The sequence below is a fragment of the Salvelinus alpinus genome, chromosome 8 (assembly GCF_045679555.1).
Source record: "Salvelinus alpinus chromosome 8, SLU_Salpinus.1, whole genome shotgun sequence".
NCBI classification, from domain to species: domain Eukaryota; kingdom Metazoa; phylum Chordata; class Actinopteri; order Salmoniformes; family Salmonidae; genus Salvelinus; species Salvelinus alpinus.
In genome coordinates, this window is record NC_092093.1 from 28,090,938 (window position 1) to 28,109,297 (window position 18,360).

Sequence of the window (18,360 nt, forward strand, 5' to 3'; positions counted from 1 at the left end):
TTGTTTTGATCTTCCTTCGTAGAGGATGAGGCCCACCACGCGTGACGTCAGCAGCGGCAGAGTAATAGAGCTTCCACCTACTGTTCTAGTCTCCCGGTTCATGACTGCCATATCGCGGAGGATAGAATACCATCCAGGGTTGGCGCAGTCGAACCGAGTACCTGCATCAGTCATGGCGGCGCCGTTAGCCCACTTCGACGAAGACTGGCAGGATTTCAATGAATTCAAGGCGGCCTCCGGGTCGTCGAACCGACTGGACCAGCTGAACTCGAACATGGCTGATACGGGACTGGTGGATGATTTCTCAGACCTCGACAGCTTCTCGGGGGATATATGCAGCTTCACATCAATGGAGGACCTTGTCCACGACTTCGATGAGAAGCTGACAGTTTGCTTTCGAAATTACAACACCAAGACTGAAAACATAGCCCCTATTAAACCTATCACGGAAGATCATTTCCTCAAAGACGACGAGTGAGTGTGAATTTTGTAGCTACTACTTTATCAGTTAAGCGTTTATAGTTTGTCTACAATCTCAAGCTAGTTAGTTAGCATACCATTGCTAATGTGAACCTGCTGCTAGCTAGCCATTTTACAAACGGGTTGTTGGTGTTATGCATGTAAACCCGTAAAGATAACTTACAACATCAGGACTTAATAAGCTTAAGTGTTTTGTTGTTTGTTAGCAGGTAACGTTAGTTAAAATACATTAGCTGAGCTGTGTTTTCAAAGTAGCTAGCTAAGTTAGCTAGCAGCCAGCTACCCAATTTAAGTTTGTAAATAACTTGATAGTTAGAAGTTTCACATGTCACATGCACAAGTACAGTGACATTCCTTTCTTGCAAACTCAAAACTCAACAATACCATCATTAACAACAATGTAATACTAGAAAAAACACGAGAAATATGAAGAATGCAATAAGTAAGTAAGCATACTATATAACGTAAACTCGTACATCGCCTTGGTCCGTACAATTGCCCTTATTTTAGCGCCCCAAAAACGTAATACTTCCAGATCAACTGTAATGTCAATACCATTGTAAAGCACAATTTCTCCCCTTTCCAACAGAATCAATTACATGACCTAAACACTGCCCGTTTCTGCATAATTCAAGCAAGCAATGAGCCCGTTGGGTCTTTTTTTAAATGGCGGGTGGGGAAGCGAAACTAATGCATGATAGTGAGAAGGAGAGATGTCGTGTGGGAAAATTGCTTTTTTTCACTCGATCTGTCCAACTTATCGCCTCTAAAATGTAAATAAAACACTATAAAGAGTTTATATAATGTGTGATTACATACCTATTTGAAGGTTTGTGTCGAATTTTGAATCGGGTTTTTAGGGCGGTGCTAAAGTGATCTTAGAAGTAAACAGCGGCTTTGAGAATGATGATCGCATGCAATGATGACGCAAAAAATGACTAGGTATCCCCCCTTACCCCCGTCACTGTCCATTTCTTGTTTTTAAAGGATGAGAGAAGTGCTACACCTGGTGGAGAGAGATTGTAAGACAGAAATAGTTGCTTTATGCGTGCTGTACGTTATGACACGCCACGATGTAACGGAGGGTCAGTTTTTTCAACTTTTCTCCAATACTATAGAGCCATTACCATGTTGATCAACGCTTGAATAGAAACCTAGTTCACACCCCAGATTTTGAAGTCAACACAGTCGCTACAGTCCCATTAGTTTTCTTTGTAGCTTCGTTTGAATGTTGCGGTTGCGCACATTTGTACGGAATGGGGTGAGTTTACGTTACTCAGTTCCAATACCATATTTACAATGTCAGCGATACTGGAGTGATGAAGGTGGATATGTTATAGGTGTAAGGTGACTGGAAAACAGAATATAAGAAACAGAGTAGCAGCAGCTTCTATGTGAGTGGGTGGGTGTTCGTGTGTGTGTGTAGACTAATGTGCATATTATGTGTGAGTGTGTAGGGCCCTGGTGAGTGTGCATAGAGACAGTGCAAAATTAAAATATCAATAAAGATGGAACGTTAACTCCAATAGTTTGTGTAGCTATTTAGCAGTCTTGTTGATTGGGGGTTAGGGTTAGGGTTAGGGTTCCCAAAAATCCCAAAAGCTCTGACGAAGGCCGTGTGGCCGATACGTAAGCTTATTAAATATCGGTGATACTATCAAGAGCAGTGTGCGGTTTCCTTTTCCTTCATCTTGTTGATTGGGGGTGAAAGCTGTTCAAGAGCCATACAGCCTGATATAGATGTCCTGGATTAGAGGTTGACCGATTATGATTTTTCAACCATACCGATTATTGGAGGACCAAAAAAAGCCTATACCGAATAATTGGCTGATTTTATTACTAGTATTATTATTATTTTTAAATGATATGTGTATGTTTATATATATATATATATATATATATATATATATATATATATATACACAGTGGGGAGAACAAGTATTTGATACACTGCCGATTTTGCAGGTTTTCCTACTTACAAAGCATGTAGAGGTCTGTCATTTTTATCATAGGTACACTTCAACTGTGAGAGACGGAATCTAAAGCAAAAATCCAGAAAATCACATTGTATGATTTTTAAGTAATTCATTTGCATTTTATTGCATGACATAAGTATTTGATACATCAGAAAAGCAGAACTTAATATTTGGTACAGAAACCTTTGTTTGCAATTACAGAGATCATACGTTTCCTGTAGTTCTTGACCAGGTTTGCACACACTGCAGCAGGGATTTTGGCCCACTCCTCCCTCCAGACCTTCTCCAGATCCTTCAGGTTTCGGGGCTGTCGCTGGGCAATACGGACTTTCAGCTCCCTCCAAAGATTTTCTATTGGGTTCAGGTCTGGAGACTGGCTAGGCCACTCCAGGACCTTGAGATGCTTCTTACGGAGCCACTCCATAGTTGCCCTGGCTGTGTGTTTCGGGTCGTTGTCATGCTGGAAGATTCAGCCACGACCCATCTTCAATGCTCTTACTGAGGGATGGAGGTTGTTGGCCAAGATCTCGCGATACATGGCCCCATCCATCCTCCCCTCAATACGGTGCAGTCGTCCTGTCCCCTTTGCAGAAAAGCATCCCCAAAGAATGATGTTTCCACCTCCATGCTTCACGGTTGGGATGGTATTCTTGGGGTTGTACTCATCCTTATTCTTCCTCCAAACACGGCGAGTGGAGTTTAGACCAAAAAGCTCTATTTTTGTCTCATCAGACCACATGACCTTCTCCCATTCCTCCTCTGGATCATCCAGATGGTCATTGGCAAACTTCAGACGGGCCTGGACATGCGCTGGCTTGAGCAGGGGGACCTTGCGTGCGCTGCAGGATTTTAATCCATGATGGCGTAGTGTGTTACTAATGGTTTTCTTTGAGACCGTGGTCCCAGCTCTCTTCAGGTCATTGACCAGGTCCTGCCGTGTAGTTCTGGGCTGATCCCTCACCTTCCTCATGATCATTGATGCCCCACGAGGTGAGATCTTGCATGGAGCCCCAGACCGAGGGTGATTGACCGGCATCTTGAACTTCTTCCATTTTCTAATAATTGCGCCAACAGTTGTTGCCTTCTCACCAAGCTGCTTGCCTATTGTCCTGTAGCCCATCCCAGCCTTGTGCAGGTCTACAATTTTATCCCTGATGTCCTTACACAGCTCTCTGGTCTTGGCCATTGTGGAGAGGTTGGAGTCTGTTTGATTGAGTGTGTGGACAGGTGTCTTTTATACAGGTAACGAGTTCAAACAGGTGCAGTTAATACAGGTAATGAGTGGAGAACAGGAGGGCTTCTTAAAGAAAAACTAACAGGTCTGTGAGAGCCGGAATTCTTACTGGTTGGTAGGTGATCAAATACTTATGTCATGCAATAAAATGCAAATTAATTACTTAAAAATCATACAATGTGATTTTCTGGATTTTTGTTTTAGATTCCGTCTCTCACAGTTGAAGTGTACCTATGATAAAAATGACAGACCTCTACATGCTTTGTAAGTAGGAAAACCTGCAAAATCGGCAGTGTATCAAATACTTGTTCTCCCCACTGTATGTGTAATAATGACAATTACAACAATACTGAATGAATACATTTATTTTAACTTAATATAATACATAAAATCTATTTATCTCAAATAAATAATGAAACATGCTCAGTTTGGTTTAAATAATGCAAAAACACAGTGTTGGAGAAGAAAGTAAAAGTGCAATATGTGCCTTGTAAAAAATCTAACGTTTAAGTTCCTTGCTCAGAAAATAGGAAAGCTGGTGGTTCAGTATTCCCAGTTCTTCAATATTCCCAGTTAAGAGGTTTTAGGTTGTAGTTTATTATAGGAATTATGACGCGTCAACTATTTCTCTCTATACCATTTGTATTTCATATACCTTTGACTATTGGATGTTCTAGTAGGCACTTTAGTATTGCCAGCCTAATCTCAGGAGTTGATAGGCTTGAAGTCATAAACAGTGCTGTGCCTCATGAATTGCTAAGGGCTGCTGGCAAACGCAGTAAATTTTGAATGAATGCTTACGAGCATGCTGCTGCCTACCACCGCTCAGACTGCTCTATCAAATCATAGACTTAATTATAATATAATAAACACAGAAATACCAGCCTTTGGTCATTAATATGGTCAAATCCGGAAACTATCATTTAAAAAACAAAGCATTTATTCTTTCAGTGAAATACGGAACCCTTCCGTATTTTATCGAACTGGTGGCAAACCCTAAGTCTAAATATTGCTGTTACATTGCACAACCTTCAATGTTATGTCATAATTACGTAAAATTCTGGCAAATTGTTCGCAACGAGCCAGGTGGCCCAAACTGTTGCATTATACCCTGACTGCATGCAATGAACGCAAGAGAAGTGACACAATTTCCCAAGTTAATATTGCCTGCTAACATGAATTTCTTTTAACTAAATATGCAGGTTTAAAAATATATACTTCTGTGTATTGATTTTAAGAAAGGCATTGATGTTTATCGTTAGGTACATTTGTGCAACAATTGTGCTACTGTTAAATCATCACCTGTTTGGCGAAGTAGGCTGTGATTCGATGATAAATTAACAGGCACCGCATTGATTATATGCAACGCAGGACAAGCTAGTTAACTACACATGGTTTATGATATTACTAGGTTAACTAGTGATTATGTGAAGATTGATTGTTTTTTATAAGATAAGTTTAATGCTTGCTAGCAACTTACGCGAGTGCAGCAAGGAGCCAAGGTAACAGGTGGTCAGCCTGCCACACAGTTCCTCGTGGAATGCAATGTAATCGGCCATAATCGGCATCCAAAAATGCCGATGACCAATTGTTATGAAAACTTGAAATTGGCCGATTAATCGGTCAACCTTTATCCTGGATTGCAGGGAGCTCGGCCCCAGTGATCTACTGGGCTGTCCGCGCCTTGCGATCGAGAGCGGTACTATTACCATACCAGGCAGTGATGCAGCCAGAAAAGATGCTTTGAGGGCCCATGGCTAACTTTTTCAACCTCCTGAGGGGGAAGAGGCCCTTTCACGCATTCTTCACAACTGTGCGTGTGTGTTTGGACCATTTTTAAGTCTTTAGTGATTTGGACACAGAAGAACTTGAAGCTCTCGACCTGCTCCACTGCAGTCCCGTGGGTGTGCTCGCCCCCTTGTTTCCTGTAGTCCACGATCAGGTCCTTGGTCTTATTGATGTTGAAGGAGAGGTTGTTGCTCTGGCACCACACTGTCAGGTCACTAACCTCCTCCCTGTAGGCTGACTCATTGTCGCCAGTCATCAAGCCTACCACCGTTGTCCTCAGCAAACTTGATGATGGTGTTTTGAGTCATGTGTGGCCACGCAGTCGTGGGTGAACAGAGAGTACAGGAAGGGACTAAGCACAAACCCCTGTGGGGCCCAGGTGTTGAGGGTCAGCGTGGCGGAAGTGATGTTGCCTACCCTCACCACCTGGGGTCGGCTAGTCAGGAAGTCCAGTTGCAGAGGGAGGTGTTCAGACCCAGAGTCCTAAGCTTGGTGACGAGCTTGGAGGTCATTTTACAAATGACAATTTGTTACTAATGTTAGTTAGGTGGCTAAGTGGGTAATGCTAACGTTAGCTAAATGGCTAACGTTAGTGGGGTTAGGGGAAGGGTTAGCTAAAAGGGTTATAGTTAGGGTAACATGCTAAAGAAAATGCTAAAGTGGTCCGTGATGATATTTGGAAAAACGCAACTGTTGGTTTGCTAGAAATTCGTGTTATACGTCCACCCATCCACCTCGACCAATCGCCCTCCTTTCCTTTTTGCCTTAAGTAACCTTGTGTTATGTAACCAAACATAACATATACTAATTTAAGTGTCCCGGATTTACATGTACTATGTTACGTCGAGCCTATGAGACCAAGCTTGGTGGTTCGCAGCAAGATAAAATTTGTTTTATATTGGATATTCGGTTTTCTCTAGTTAATTAATAGCTATTGAACCAAGCATGCCATCACAATGAACATTTAATATTCTGAATCCAAATAAAATACTTTTTTTTCATTGTCATGGTATGCTTGGTTCAATAGCCTTTGAAGAGACAGAACTGAATATCCAATAAAGAACTAACATTAACATATACAGTGCCTTCAGAAATTATTCATACCCCTTGACCATAGATTACACATTTTGTTACAACAGCATGAATTCAAAATGGATTAAAAATACAAATCTTACCAATCTACACATAATACCCCATAATAACAAAATGAAACCATGTTTTTAGAAATTGTAGCAAGTTTATTGAAAATGAAATATGTAATTTACATAAGTATTCACACCCCTGAGTTGGTACTTTGTAGAAGCACCTTTGGCAGCAATTACAGCTAAAAGTCTTTCTGGGTAAGTCTCTAAAAGCTTTTCACGCCTGGATTGCGCAACATTTACCCATTTTATTATTTTCATAATTCTTCAAGCTCTTGTTGATCATTGCTTGTCAACCATTTTCAAGTGTTGCCATAGATTTTCAAGTAGATTGAAGTCAATGCTGTAAATTGGCCATTTGGGAACATTTACTGTCTTCTTGCTAAGCAACTCCAGTGTAGTTTTGGCCTTGTGTTTTAGGTTATTGTCCTGCTGAAAGGTGAATTAATCTCCCAGTGTCTGATGGAAAGCAGACTGAACCAGGTTTTCCTCTAGGATTTTGCCTGTACTTAGCTCTATTCCATTAATTTTTTTATCCTGAAAAACTCCCCAGTCCTTAACGATTACAAGCATACGCATAGCATGATGCAGCCACCACTGTGCTTGAAAATATGGAGAGTGGTACTCTGTATTGTGTTGTATTGGATTTGCCTCAAACATAACACTTTGTATTAAGGGCAAAGGTAATTACTTTGCCACATTTTTGTTGCATTACTTTAGTGCCTTGTTGCAAACAGAATGCATGTTTTGGAATATTCTTTTTCTGTACAGACTTCCTTTTCACTCTGTCAATTAGGTTAGTATTGTGGAGTAACTACAATGATCTTGATCCATCCTCAGTTTTCTCCTATCACAGCCATTAACCAGTTAATTGTAATCAAAAATATAATCTATGTAATCTCCCAAATAATGATTTATTATGAGAGGGCCATAAACAATACCTAGTAATGCTGCATACTCAGGATGGTTAAAATCATCTCACCTTTCTGGTAAAAAATTGTTATAAATGGCTGAGGTGTACTGACTTTTGAGGACACAAGCTCAAGTACACAGTACAAATATGATACAAATAAGAAAATGACATTTTATATTATGTATTTCCTATTCAACAAAACTGTATCGATAAGGCTTGAAATTACTTATGCTTTCTAAATATAGTATATTCAAGTTATAAACACGACTAACTATATAAGATTTCACCTTCCTTATATCTGTAAAATACATAAATTTTTTCTGGTCTCGCTTGATCAAAACGTCTGCTCCCATCGCTGTGAACGTCTCACAGAGCTCTATCTTGGCTTCCTGAACTTGTTAGGAACTCTCCTTTCATCTCATATTAGTCTTGTCCGTCTATGACAGCGTTTTTTTCAAATTTAAAATCTATTAATTATTTTAGATGAATTGCTATGAATCGACCTCAATGTGCTACCGTGATGAAACCACTCTCCTGCTGTGCTACGATGTCAGTGACTGTAATGTAGGGTTCCGCCAGGAGTTGGGCAGTCGGAAGAGCGAATGAAACGGTAGGAGGGACATCCCAGCTTCAAGTGGTAAACAATACTTTCCTGTGGATATTTTCCCTCACATTTCGGGCAGCTGAAGAACAAACCGCACAAACAACTTAAAAAATAAAAAGTGTTGCTTAATCGCTCAGCACAAACACACACACATACACACACAGTCAGATACACACACAAAGATTGTGTTAGTTGAAATTGACAGTCTTCTATGTTGCTTCAGTTGCTCTTGAGTCACATCCAAATAATCTTTGGGAAACACTGCACTCTTTTACAGTAATATGAGCTCCCATATGTAAGCCTTAACTGAACAATCCCTGTTATCTTAGAATGGGGTTATTTTTTATAATAGTAACACATGTTATAACAAGGGTAGCTAGGCTATCCATATCTTTTTGACTCATCAACAGCATGATCTGACTTCAGCATAGTCAGTGTCACCTTCCTAAAATGGCCTCCTAGGCTGTCACACTCAATAAAGATACAGCAGTGACATTGTCAGCTCCGTTTTGGTAAAAAATATGAATTTCCATGAAAGAAGAGTTAAATTCACACGCACACGTACACACAGACACGCACACGTACACACACAGAGAGCTCATATACACACAGCGACTAGGGTGACGAGGATGTGTTGGTGAGGAAAACAGAGGATGGTGAGAGGAAGGTGGAGGGGTTCGTTTGGATAGAAGCCTTAGCAGGGCTGAAAGAGCAGTGCACTGAGGGCAGCGGAGTCCTTTCATGAGTGACTGCCCTTTTTGGAGGGCAGTCACTCATGCCTACTAACAAGCTCTACTTGCCTACTAACAAGCTCTACTGTAGCTGGCTAATGACCTACCTCCAAGCAGAGACACACAGCGAGGATGACATGGAGACAGGAAGGAGTGTGTGTGTGTTCATATATCGATGTGCTTTAGGGAAAAGTTTCATGATCAACTTTCCTTGGTGTAGGACTACCCATGGAGATACACAAAGAGCCACTGGCCACATAGAGGCTTTTGTGTGCTTGTTCTTATTTATGCAGGGCTTGCATTTGTGCGTGCCTGTTGTTGACGGCCTAAAAATATAGTAATGCCTGAATCACAGGGTGACAGCCGCAGGGCCAAAGCATTTCCTGCCAGCATTGCCCCATTTAGAGAACCTATCCTTGAACTGTGTGTTGTTGATGATAATGCTGCTTTGTTAGTAAGAGGGTTGGAGAGACTGGGGTTATATGAAGAACACGTGTGTGACAAACTCTCTGATGCAAAACCTTTCTGACACATGGGTTCACAGTGCCCATCCTCGCATCGCTCGCAGCAGTCCTGGTCAGACACACACTCATCCTCACATTACACATGTTCACTCCCATTGTGTAGCGGGATCTAATTACAAAATGTATTCTGTATTTCCTGTAGTATAGCACAAAGCAAAGCCCTTTTGAGAGAGAACTTGGACAATACATTTGGCATAAAAAAATTACTAGGCTATTAAAAGGCTAGATTCCTGCTCTCTTATCAGGCAGAGTCGAGCTGCGTCACGGACAGAGACGTGTGTGTGTGTGTGTGTGTGTGTGTGGTGAGGAAAGAGGATGACACACTACTGCCAACTAATGCTGTGTCACTGGGGAAATGTTTCATGTGCAGTGTAACATTTTCTGTCTTCCTCGTTTTTCTCTTCATTCCTCTCACCATTTCTCTTCCATGTTCTTTCTCTCGTTCTCCCCCTCAGGGTGTGGAATGCTCTGACAGATAACTATGGAAACGTGATGCCAGTGGACTGGAAGACATCTCACATTCGCTCCCTGCATCTCCCCACACTCAACCTCTGCAAGCAGGGGGTAAGACACACATACAGGCTAACGCCCACACCCATAGGCAAACACTTACACACATGGTCTGCCCCTCCCCACTCTCTGTACACATTCCCCTGCTCAGCACACCTGTTCGTTAGCTCAGCCAAGCTGTCTCTCATCTCCCTTTTTGCTCTCTCCCTCCCTATCTCTCTATTTGTCCCTCTTCTCGCCCTCTTCTCTCTCTCTGATGGACAGAAGCTGGACAACATGCCTCTGGACCTGTCTGATGATGAGGAGCTGAGGGAACAGATGGACATGCACTCCATTATTGTGTCCTGCATCAACGATGAGCCGCTCTTCACTGCTGAACAGGTACACATACACACTTGACAGACAACACACACATACACACTCGCTCTCTTTCTATCACGTCTCAAATTCACCGCACTACTACTTACAAAGCCACACTCTTAACACAAGCTATGCGTGTGTGTGTGTTGCAGGTGATCGAGGAGATTGAGGAGATGATGCAGGAGTCTCCAGACCCAGAGGATGATGAGAGCCCGTCCCAGTCAGACCTGTCCATGCTCTCCCAAGACCTCAGCAACCTCAAACGCTCCAGCTCCAACACCAGCTATGAGGACCGTGAGTTACTCCTAACTCTCATCGAATCACTAACAGCTCAAGTATAAACAGCTCCCTGCAGCTGTATTACACAACCCCATCCCATACATCTATACTGAGTATACCAAACTTTAAGTTTGGTATGGCCCATTTTGACTCCAATGCTTCCCACAGTTGTCAAGTTGGCTGGATGTCTTTTGGGTGGTGGGCCGTTCTTGATACACACAGGAAACTGTTGAGCACGAAAAACCCAGTAGCGTTGCAGTTCTTGACACAAACCGGTGTGACTGGCACCTGCTACCATACCCGTTCAAAGGCACTTAAGTCTTTTGTCTTGTCCATTCACCCTCTGAATGGCACACATACACAATCCATGTCTCAAGGCTTAAACATCCTTCTTTAACCTGACTCCTCCCATTAATTTACACTGATTTGAAGTGGATTTAACAGGTGACATCAATAAGGGATCATAGCTTCTCCTGGATTCACCTGGTCAGTCTGTCAGGGAAAGAGCAGGTGTTCTTAATGTTTTGTATATTTAGTGTATATACAACTGGACTGCAGATACAGGCTCACAGTAGCATTGTTACATAATAGACACTAGATACAACTGGACAGCAATTACTGCATACTTGTTATGTAACTTTAAATGCAAAACATATCAAGATGTAATGCAAACGTTTGGGACTGACCATGTAAGTATGTGCTAGTATGTGATGTGTTATCCTGCCATGTGTTAAGGGAATTTGTCAAGCCCTATATAAGTATGCGTTAGTATGTTTATGTTCTAATCCCTACCTCCTCCCAGGCTTGCGTCGTCTTTCGGTCTCAGAGCTGAGCGAGGCCTTGGAGGAGGTGGAGACTGCCATCAAGCGCTACAGTGAGGAGCTGATCCAGGCCCTGGCCCTGAGGGATGAGCTGGACTTTGAGAAGGAGGTGAAGAACAGCTTCATCTCGCTGCTCATCGATGTGCAGAGTCGGCAGAAGGAGCACCGCGAGCTGCTCCGCAAGAAGAAGAAGATCAGGCCCACAGGCAGCGCTCAGAGGGCAGACAGGACACATGTCCCTGGGACGGTGAGCGAGATGGGCACTGATAGACACAGATTCGTACACATAGTATTGTATGAATTGAAATGCATATAATACACGTTGTGATGCACATACATGCATAGATACAGTGGGGTCTGAAATGATTGACACCCTTAATTAAGATGAGCAGTACTGACTGTATAAAATAAATAATGCAAGTACTGAGCTATATTGTATGCCCAAATAATTTCCCAATGTATTATTTTATACTAATACAATTGCTCAGAGAAGTAGATTTTGTTTAACAAGTCATAATTTTTTTACTCAAATGTAGTGGTCAAAATGATTGACCCCCCCCAAAGACTAAATAAAGTAGTCACAAGTTTAGTATTTGGTCCCATATTTCTATCACACAATGACTACATGAATATTTGTAGTTTTTTTGTGCCCAATATATTTTTATTTTATTTTACCTTTATTTAACTAACCAAGTCAGTTAACCTTTCTAGCCCCGGGGTTCCGCTAGCAGAACACCCACAACATTCCACTGAAAAGGCAGCGTGCGAAATTCAAAAATATTTTTTTTGAAATATTTAACTTTCACACATTAACAAGTCCAATACAGCAAATGAAAGATAAACATCTTGTTAATCTACCCATGGTGTCCGATTTCAAAAATGATTTACAGTGAAAGCACAACATATGATTATGTTAGGTCAGAGCCAAGTCACAAACACACACAGCCATTTTTTCAGCCAACAATAGGAGTTAGAAAAAGCAGAAATATAGTTAAAATGAATCACTAACCTTCGATTATCTTCATCAGATGACAGTCATAGGACATCATGTTATACATGTATTGTGTGTTTTGTTCGATAATGTGCATATATATATATTAAAACAAATCTCAGTTTACATTGGAGCGTTACGTGCAGTAATGTTTTGATTCCAAAACATCCGGTGATTTTGCAGAAATACTCATAATAAACATTGATAAAAGATGCAAGTGTTATTCACAAAATTAAAGATAAACTTATCCTCTATGCAACCGCTGTGTCAGATTTCAAAATAAACTTTACGGAAAAAGAATAATCTGAGAACGGCGCTCAGAGCACAATCCAGCCAAAGAAATAGTCGCCATTTTGGCGTCAACAGAAGCTACAAAAACACTATAAATATGCACTTACCTTCGAATAACTTCATCAGAAGGCACTCCCAGGATTCCCAGTTCGACAATAAATGACTGAAAAGTTCCATAAAGCCCATCATTTAGCCACTTGTTGTTAGCATGTTCAGCCCACGAATCCATTTTCATGACGCACGAGCAATCCCTCCAGACAAAAACTCAGAAAGTTCCGTTACAGGTCGTAGAAACAAGTCAAATGATGTATGCAATCCATATTTAGGATGGGTTTAACATTAATCATCAATAAGGATCCAACCGGAGAATTCCATTGTCTGAAGAAAGAGCATTGGAACGAGAGCACTCTCGCGCGCAAAATGAGACAGATTTCTGAAGACCACTCAGTAAAATAGCTCCTATGAGCCCCTCCTTTATAGTAGAATCATATAACTAAAATCTAAAGACGGTGACTTCTAGTGGAAGCCCTAGGAAGTGTTTGCTTATCCATAACTATATGGGGTATCATTTGGCACTGTTTTGAAAATCGAGTTCTCACTTCCTGTTTGGAAGTCTTCTCAGGTTTTTGTCTGTCAAATGAGTTCTATTCTACTTACAGACATAATTCAAACAGTTTTAGAAACTTCAGAGTGTTTTCTATACAATAGTAATAATAATATGCATGTATTACCTTCTGGGGCAGAGTAGGAGGAAATTCCGTTTGGATACGCAATTTGTTCAAAGTGGGAACACTGCCCCCTGTCCATAACAATTAAGAACAAATTCTTATTTTCAATGACGGCCTAGGAACAGTGGGTTAACTGCCTTGTTCAGGGGCAGAACAACAGATTGTTACCTTGTCAGCTCGGGGATTCGATCTTGCAAACTTTCGGTTACTAGTCCAACGCTCTAACCACTAGGCTACCTGCCGCCCCTAAATTAATGGTAAATAATGTATTGTGTCATTTTGGAGTCAATTGTATTGTAAATAAGAATAGTATATGTTTCTAAACACTTCTACATTAATGTAGATGCTACCATGATTATGCATAATCCTGAATGAATCGTGAATGATAATGATATCTTAGCATGTCTATTTACCATTCATTTCTATTGGGCACAAAATAATCATTTTTTTTTTACCCAAAACAAACTGCAAATGCATCCATCAAGTATGTAGAGTCACAAGCTTGATGTAGTCATTGTTTGCTAGGAATATGGAACCAAATACTAAACTTTTGACTACTTTATAAGAATTTCTGGGTGGTCAATCATTTTCACCCCTACCTTTTTCAGGAAAAATATTGACTTGCTAAACAAAATCTCTTTCTCTGGGCAATTGTATTAGTATAAAATAACATAATTTCCCAAATTTTTTGAGCATACAATATAGTTCAGTACTTGAATTATTTATTTTATATGGCCATTAATGCACATCTTTATCAAGGGTGTCAATCATTTTGTACCCCACTGTTAGTGTATTGTGCACACGCCTTCATTCATACAGGCACACATCAAGGGAAGATGCATGCACTGGAAACAGAAGAAATTAATGAGAGACATGCATGGCAGTGCAAAACTATACCCTGCAGTAGTCCTGTACTAACTTCTGCACTCACCCTGCAGACCCTGCTGGGTCTCTCTTTTTGTCTCTCTCCTTCTGCTTTATTCTACAGTCTGCTACTATTTACTAATTACATTGTAATTATTGGGCTTTGTTATATGCCATTTTGACATGTCTTTGTAAATACCAGCTGAAAACAGGACAGTAAAATAAAGCACCCTGTAGGTCTGAATTCACCTTGCCATTGTTTTTGTCCAATTTGAACTGTTGGACATCCATTTGGATAATTTGTCCTTTTTGGAACCAGAAACGATGGCGGGTTGAATCCAGTTCTATACCCCTCTTCTTATTCTCCTGCTCTCTAGAGCTCTCATGTCTTTTTGGAGGGTTTCTCATTCTTTGTCTGGTAGTTTTATCTCTCTTGCATTCTCTCCCTCCTCTCCCTTCCTCTAGCTCTTCACTATGGAAGGGCTGTCCACTGTCATTCAGAACGGCCTCCGTCAAACTTTCGGCATCACAGGAGGGGACAAACAGGTGCCCCTCTCTCTCTAGCTATCCTCATCTTTAAAAAAAAAAAAAATTCTTGTCAGTTCTTTTCTCTACAGCTTTTGACGCTGCTGTGTTCTCCACATGTCCTCTTTATTTTACCATCTTTCATTTTCAGTTTAACTCAAGCCCTCCTTTCTGCTCTCTCATCCTGTGGCTCATTCTCTCTGTCCATCAAAGACAAATTAAGCAGCTCTCCTTCTCAGCTTTCATATCCTTCTCTTTTTATGACTTGTTTGACTCTGGTCTTGGCCATTGTGGAGAGGTTGGAGTCTGTTTGATTGAGTGTGTGGACAGGTGTCTTTTATATAGGTAACGAGTTCAAACAGGTGCAGTTAATACAGCTAATGAATGGAGCTAAACTAACAGGTCTGTGAGAGACGGAATTCTTACTGGTTGGTAGGTTATCAAATACTTATGTCATGCAATAAAATGCTAATTAATTACTTAAAAATCATACGATGTGATTTTCTGGATTTTTGTACCTATGATAAAAATTACAGACCTCTACATGCTTTGTAAGTAGGAAAACCTGCAAAATCGGCAGTGTATCAAATACTTGTTCTCCCACCTGTATATCCATACAAATTATGCCAGCTGATTCATGATTCCGACTGGCTGAGAAAAGCTGCCTGTCTGTCTCGTTCCTGCACGTTCATTACTATATTGAGTAATTGAAACTGAAACAGCGCATCCCGAATGGCTGGAGGCAGCAAACAATGTACCAGGCCAGCTGTGATTTTACAACTTGAGAGCAATATTTGTTGGACTACCAAGAAAAATATTGGTGAATTATATAATTCATGCATTGATATGCATCCATGAATTCTGCCAACATTGCCTTACTGTCATAGAATTCTGAGTCAAATCTAACCTATTTTTAAAACCTCTTAAGTTGGTTTTGTATCGTAAACTGGGAATAGTATATTTTTTATGGATATTATGGTTGTCTGCAAAGTAGTTAAAATGCTGTTTGTTCCAATTGAAAGTTAAGATTCACCCATTTTTGAATGTTGTATCGTATTTGTGCATCACTGAGTGACGTTCTATCGATTCCCGGGGTCATTTCATGTTTTTATGTGTATATTTGTCGTTCAAGCAGGCAGAACTACAGACGAGTTTTGCATCATATACAACATTCTTAACTTTCTCTTTTATCGTGGTGCAGTTTTTATTTTTATTTCTGTTCAACCTTTTTCTTTTTTTTATCCCCCTCCATCCTTTGCCTTCCCTCTCTCCTGTGTCTTGTTCTCTCTCCTCTCATTCTGTGGTTGTGACGCGTGTTTCTCGCTCTCAGTATCTTACCACAGTTATCCCCTATGAGAAGAACTCTGGCTCCCCCTCTGTGGAAGACCTTCAGATCCTCACTAAGAGTGAGTACTGACATGTTCCTGTTTATTACAACGTTGTATTATTTATTTTACAAACCACACTTTGTTAACTTTTTAAATCACCCTAGGCCAACTGATGAAAGCTGTAATGTGAAGACCAAAATGTCCTATTATGACCATGATAGTAACTCATCCCAAATCTTTTTTTTTTTTTGCTCTTCCCTCCATGCAGTTCTGCATGCCATGCGGGAGGACAGTGAGAAGGTACCCAGCCTCCTAACAGACTACATTCTCAAAGGTACTCCCTCCCTACCAGTTACAAAACTCTTACTCCCGTTCAAAACACCACACATTACAACACAAGGTGTACATTCTCAAAGGTACTCAATTACTTTGAGGAAACATTCCTCCCATTCAAAACAGAGCTTTTGTCTAGATTGACAGTCTCGCTATGACCTAGTGCCTGAGAAAGATGCTGCAGGACGCAAGGGTTCAGTTAGGACACATGTTATTAGGAGGGTCTACTTCCAATGTGTTCTTTGTTCACTGAAGGCCTGCAGGGTTTTTCGGAGCCTTTCATCTTAACCTTTACCCTCCTTGTCTCTCGCCTCTGCTGCGCTGCTCTGTCGCTAGTTCTAGTATGAGAGAGGTGGAGGTTTGTGAGCCACACACACACACACACACAATCACATGCATACAAGAAACACGCACACACGCAATGTGTGGAGAGCCCACTCTCACACATCTCCGAGACAGCCCCCTTCACTGGCTCTGTGCTGTAGTGTACCTGTGCTGTGATTGTGATTATGGTATACACTTACTTTACTTACCCTCTATCTTACACACACTCCCTCCTACTCACACACACACTCTTGCTCACCCCCCCATCCGTTCTTAATTGCTCTCCTCCATGTGGTAGATCATTTTGACAGCTGTTTTCTGGGTGTTCTTCTTGTCCCTACAGTGCTGTGTCCCACATAGACCCAGTGGAGGAGCCACCTGTTCTACAACACTCTGAACACTCAAGGCATAAGCACTTTTTTTTTTTAAATTTAGGAACTCAACTTACTGTCCCTGACCTCCAGGGGGCCCTCATTGATTTTGTTAGTCACTCTCACTCAGATATCAATAACATGGCATAAGTCGTGGTAAAATGTGTTGAATTGTAGGAAATTATTCACCTCAAGGTAAAATGGGTAGAATTGCAATAATGTCTCTCTGCCCCATGGCAAAAGTAGAATTTCATGAATCTTTCTTAGAAAATTGCTAAATGTTCTCTCTGCCCCATGGCAAAATGTGTAGAACTGCAGGAAATTATCTTTAAAACATGCATTTTTCTGACTGTCGTTAAGAGGGGTCCCATGAAACAAATTTGCCGTTCTTATGGCCCCCAAAAGGCTAAAGCTGGCCCTGCGCTCAGGAGCTGCAGAGTTCTTGAACATACCAATGGAAGGAAAGTCACCCACCCCCCTAATAAGGTGGACTCTTCCTGATGGAGTATTTATTTTCTCCACGACAACTTTTCCCGCAATCTTTTGAGATTCACATTTTAATGCCTGTTTTACCTTATAATTTTCTCACCTTTTACGTGTAATCTTAAATGTTTTTTTAATGTTGTAATGCTATAATCTCACAATAGTTTTAATGTCTTCTCTGCATGTTAGCAGTATTACTCTCCATTGTCTAAAGTGACTTGCTCTTTCTCATCTTCTATCTCCCGTTTGCACTGATGTGAAGGAACTGGAGATGGAAAACAAATTCCTCTACATTCACCTGCCTGCCTTTTCACACCAGTAAAGATTAGGGTGAGGAGACAAGGAGAAGAAGTCACTTGACAATTGGGATGCAGCTTTTCTCTGTTAAACTGGCCAATGCCCTCTGTGTGTGTATGTATATATATGAGGGATGGGGAAATAAGGCTTCTTGAACCAGTCTAACTAGGGCGGGATCAGTCCAATGTGAGTTCGCCACTTTATCAGAGAGCTATTGGTTCAGAGCAATTAATGATTGACAGACCATGGGATTAGTGGGGTTCAGAAAGCCTTGTTTTCACCATCTCTTAGGTTTTATGTTTCATAAACCCCCTGAAAGGTTGTGTACGTCTTTGCATGCTGCTACATAGGATTAGGGAGCTACATCGGTCAAATGTTATAAAGCATTGTTTGTATACTACAATGTGAAATTGCACAGATGGAGAAAAAAATGTTTAAGTGATAACTTCTCGAAAAAGGGAAA

General features: G+C 41.0%; 1 protein-coding gene across 2 annotated transcripts; it reads left to right on the forward strand.

The window, feature by feature from the left end:
• LOC139582856 (fasciculation and elongation protein zeta-2-like) lies at positions 1-18,218 on the forward strand. 2 transcript variants are annotated; one of them, XM_071413244.1, is made up of 9 exons: positions 1-474; positions 9,848-9,956; positions 10,167-10,283; positions 10,415-10,556; positions 11,344-11,609; positions 14,702-14,782; positions 16,092-16,167; positions 16,358-16,423; positions 17,090-18,218. In XM_071413244.1, exons 1-9 carry the CDS (start codon positions 26-28, stop codon positions 17,104-17,106), a joined length of 1,323 nt encoding a protein of 440 aa, XP_071269345.1. In that variant the 5' UTR covers positions 1-25; the 3' UTR covers positions 17,107-18,218. The 2 variants fall into 2 exon arrangements, with proteins under 2 accessions (XP_071269345.1, XP_071269346.1); XM_071413245.1 differs by lacking the exon at positions 14,702-14,782 and having other exon boundaries at positions 4-474; positions 17,090-17,241.
• Positions 18,219-18,360: the final 142 nt, after the last annotated feature.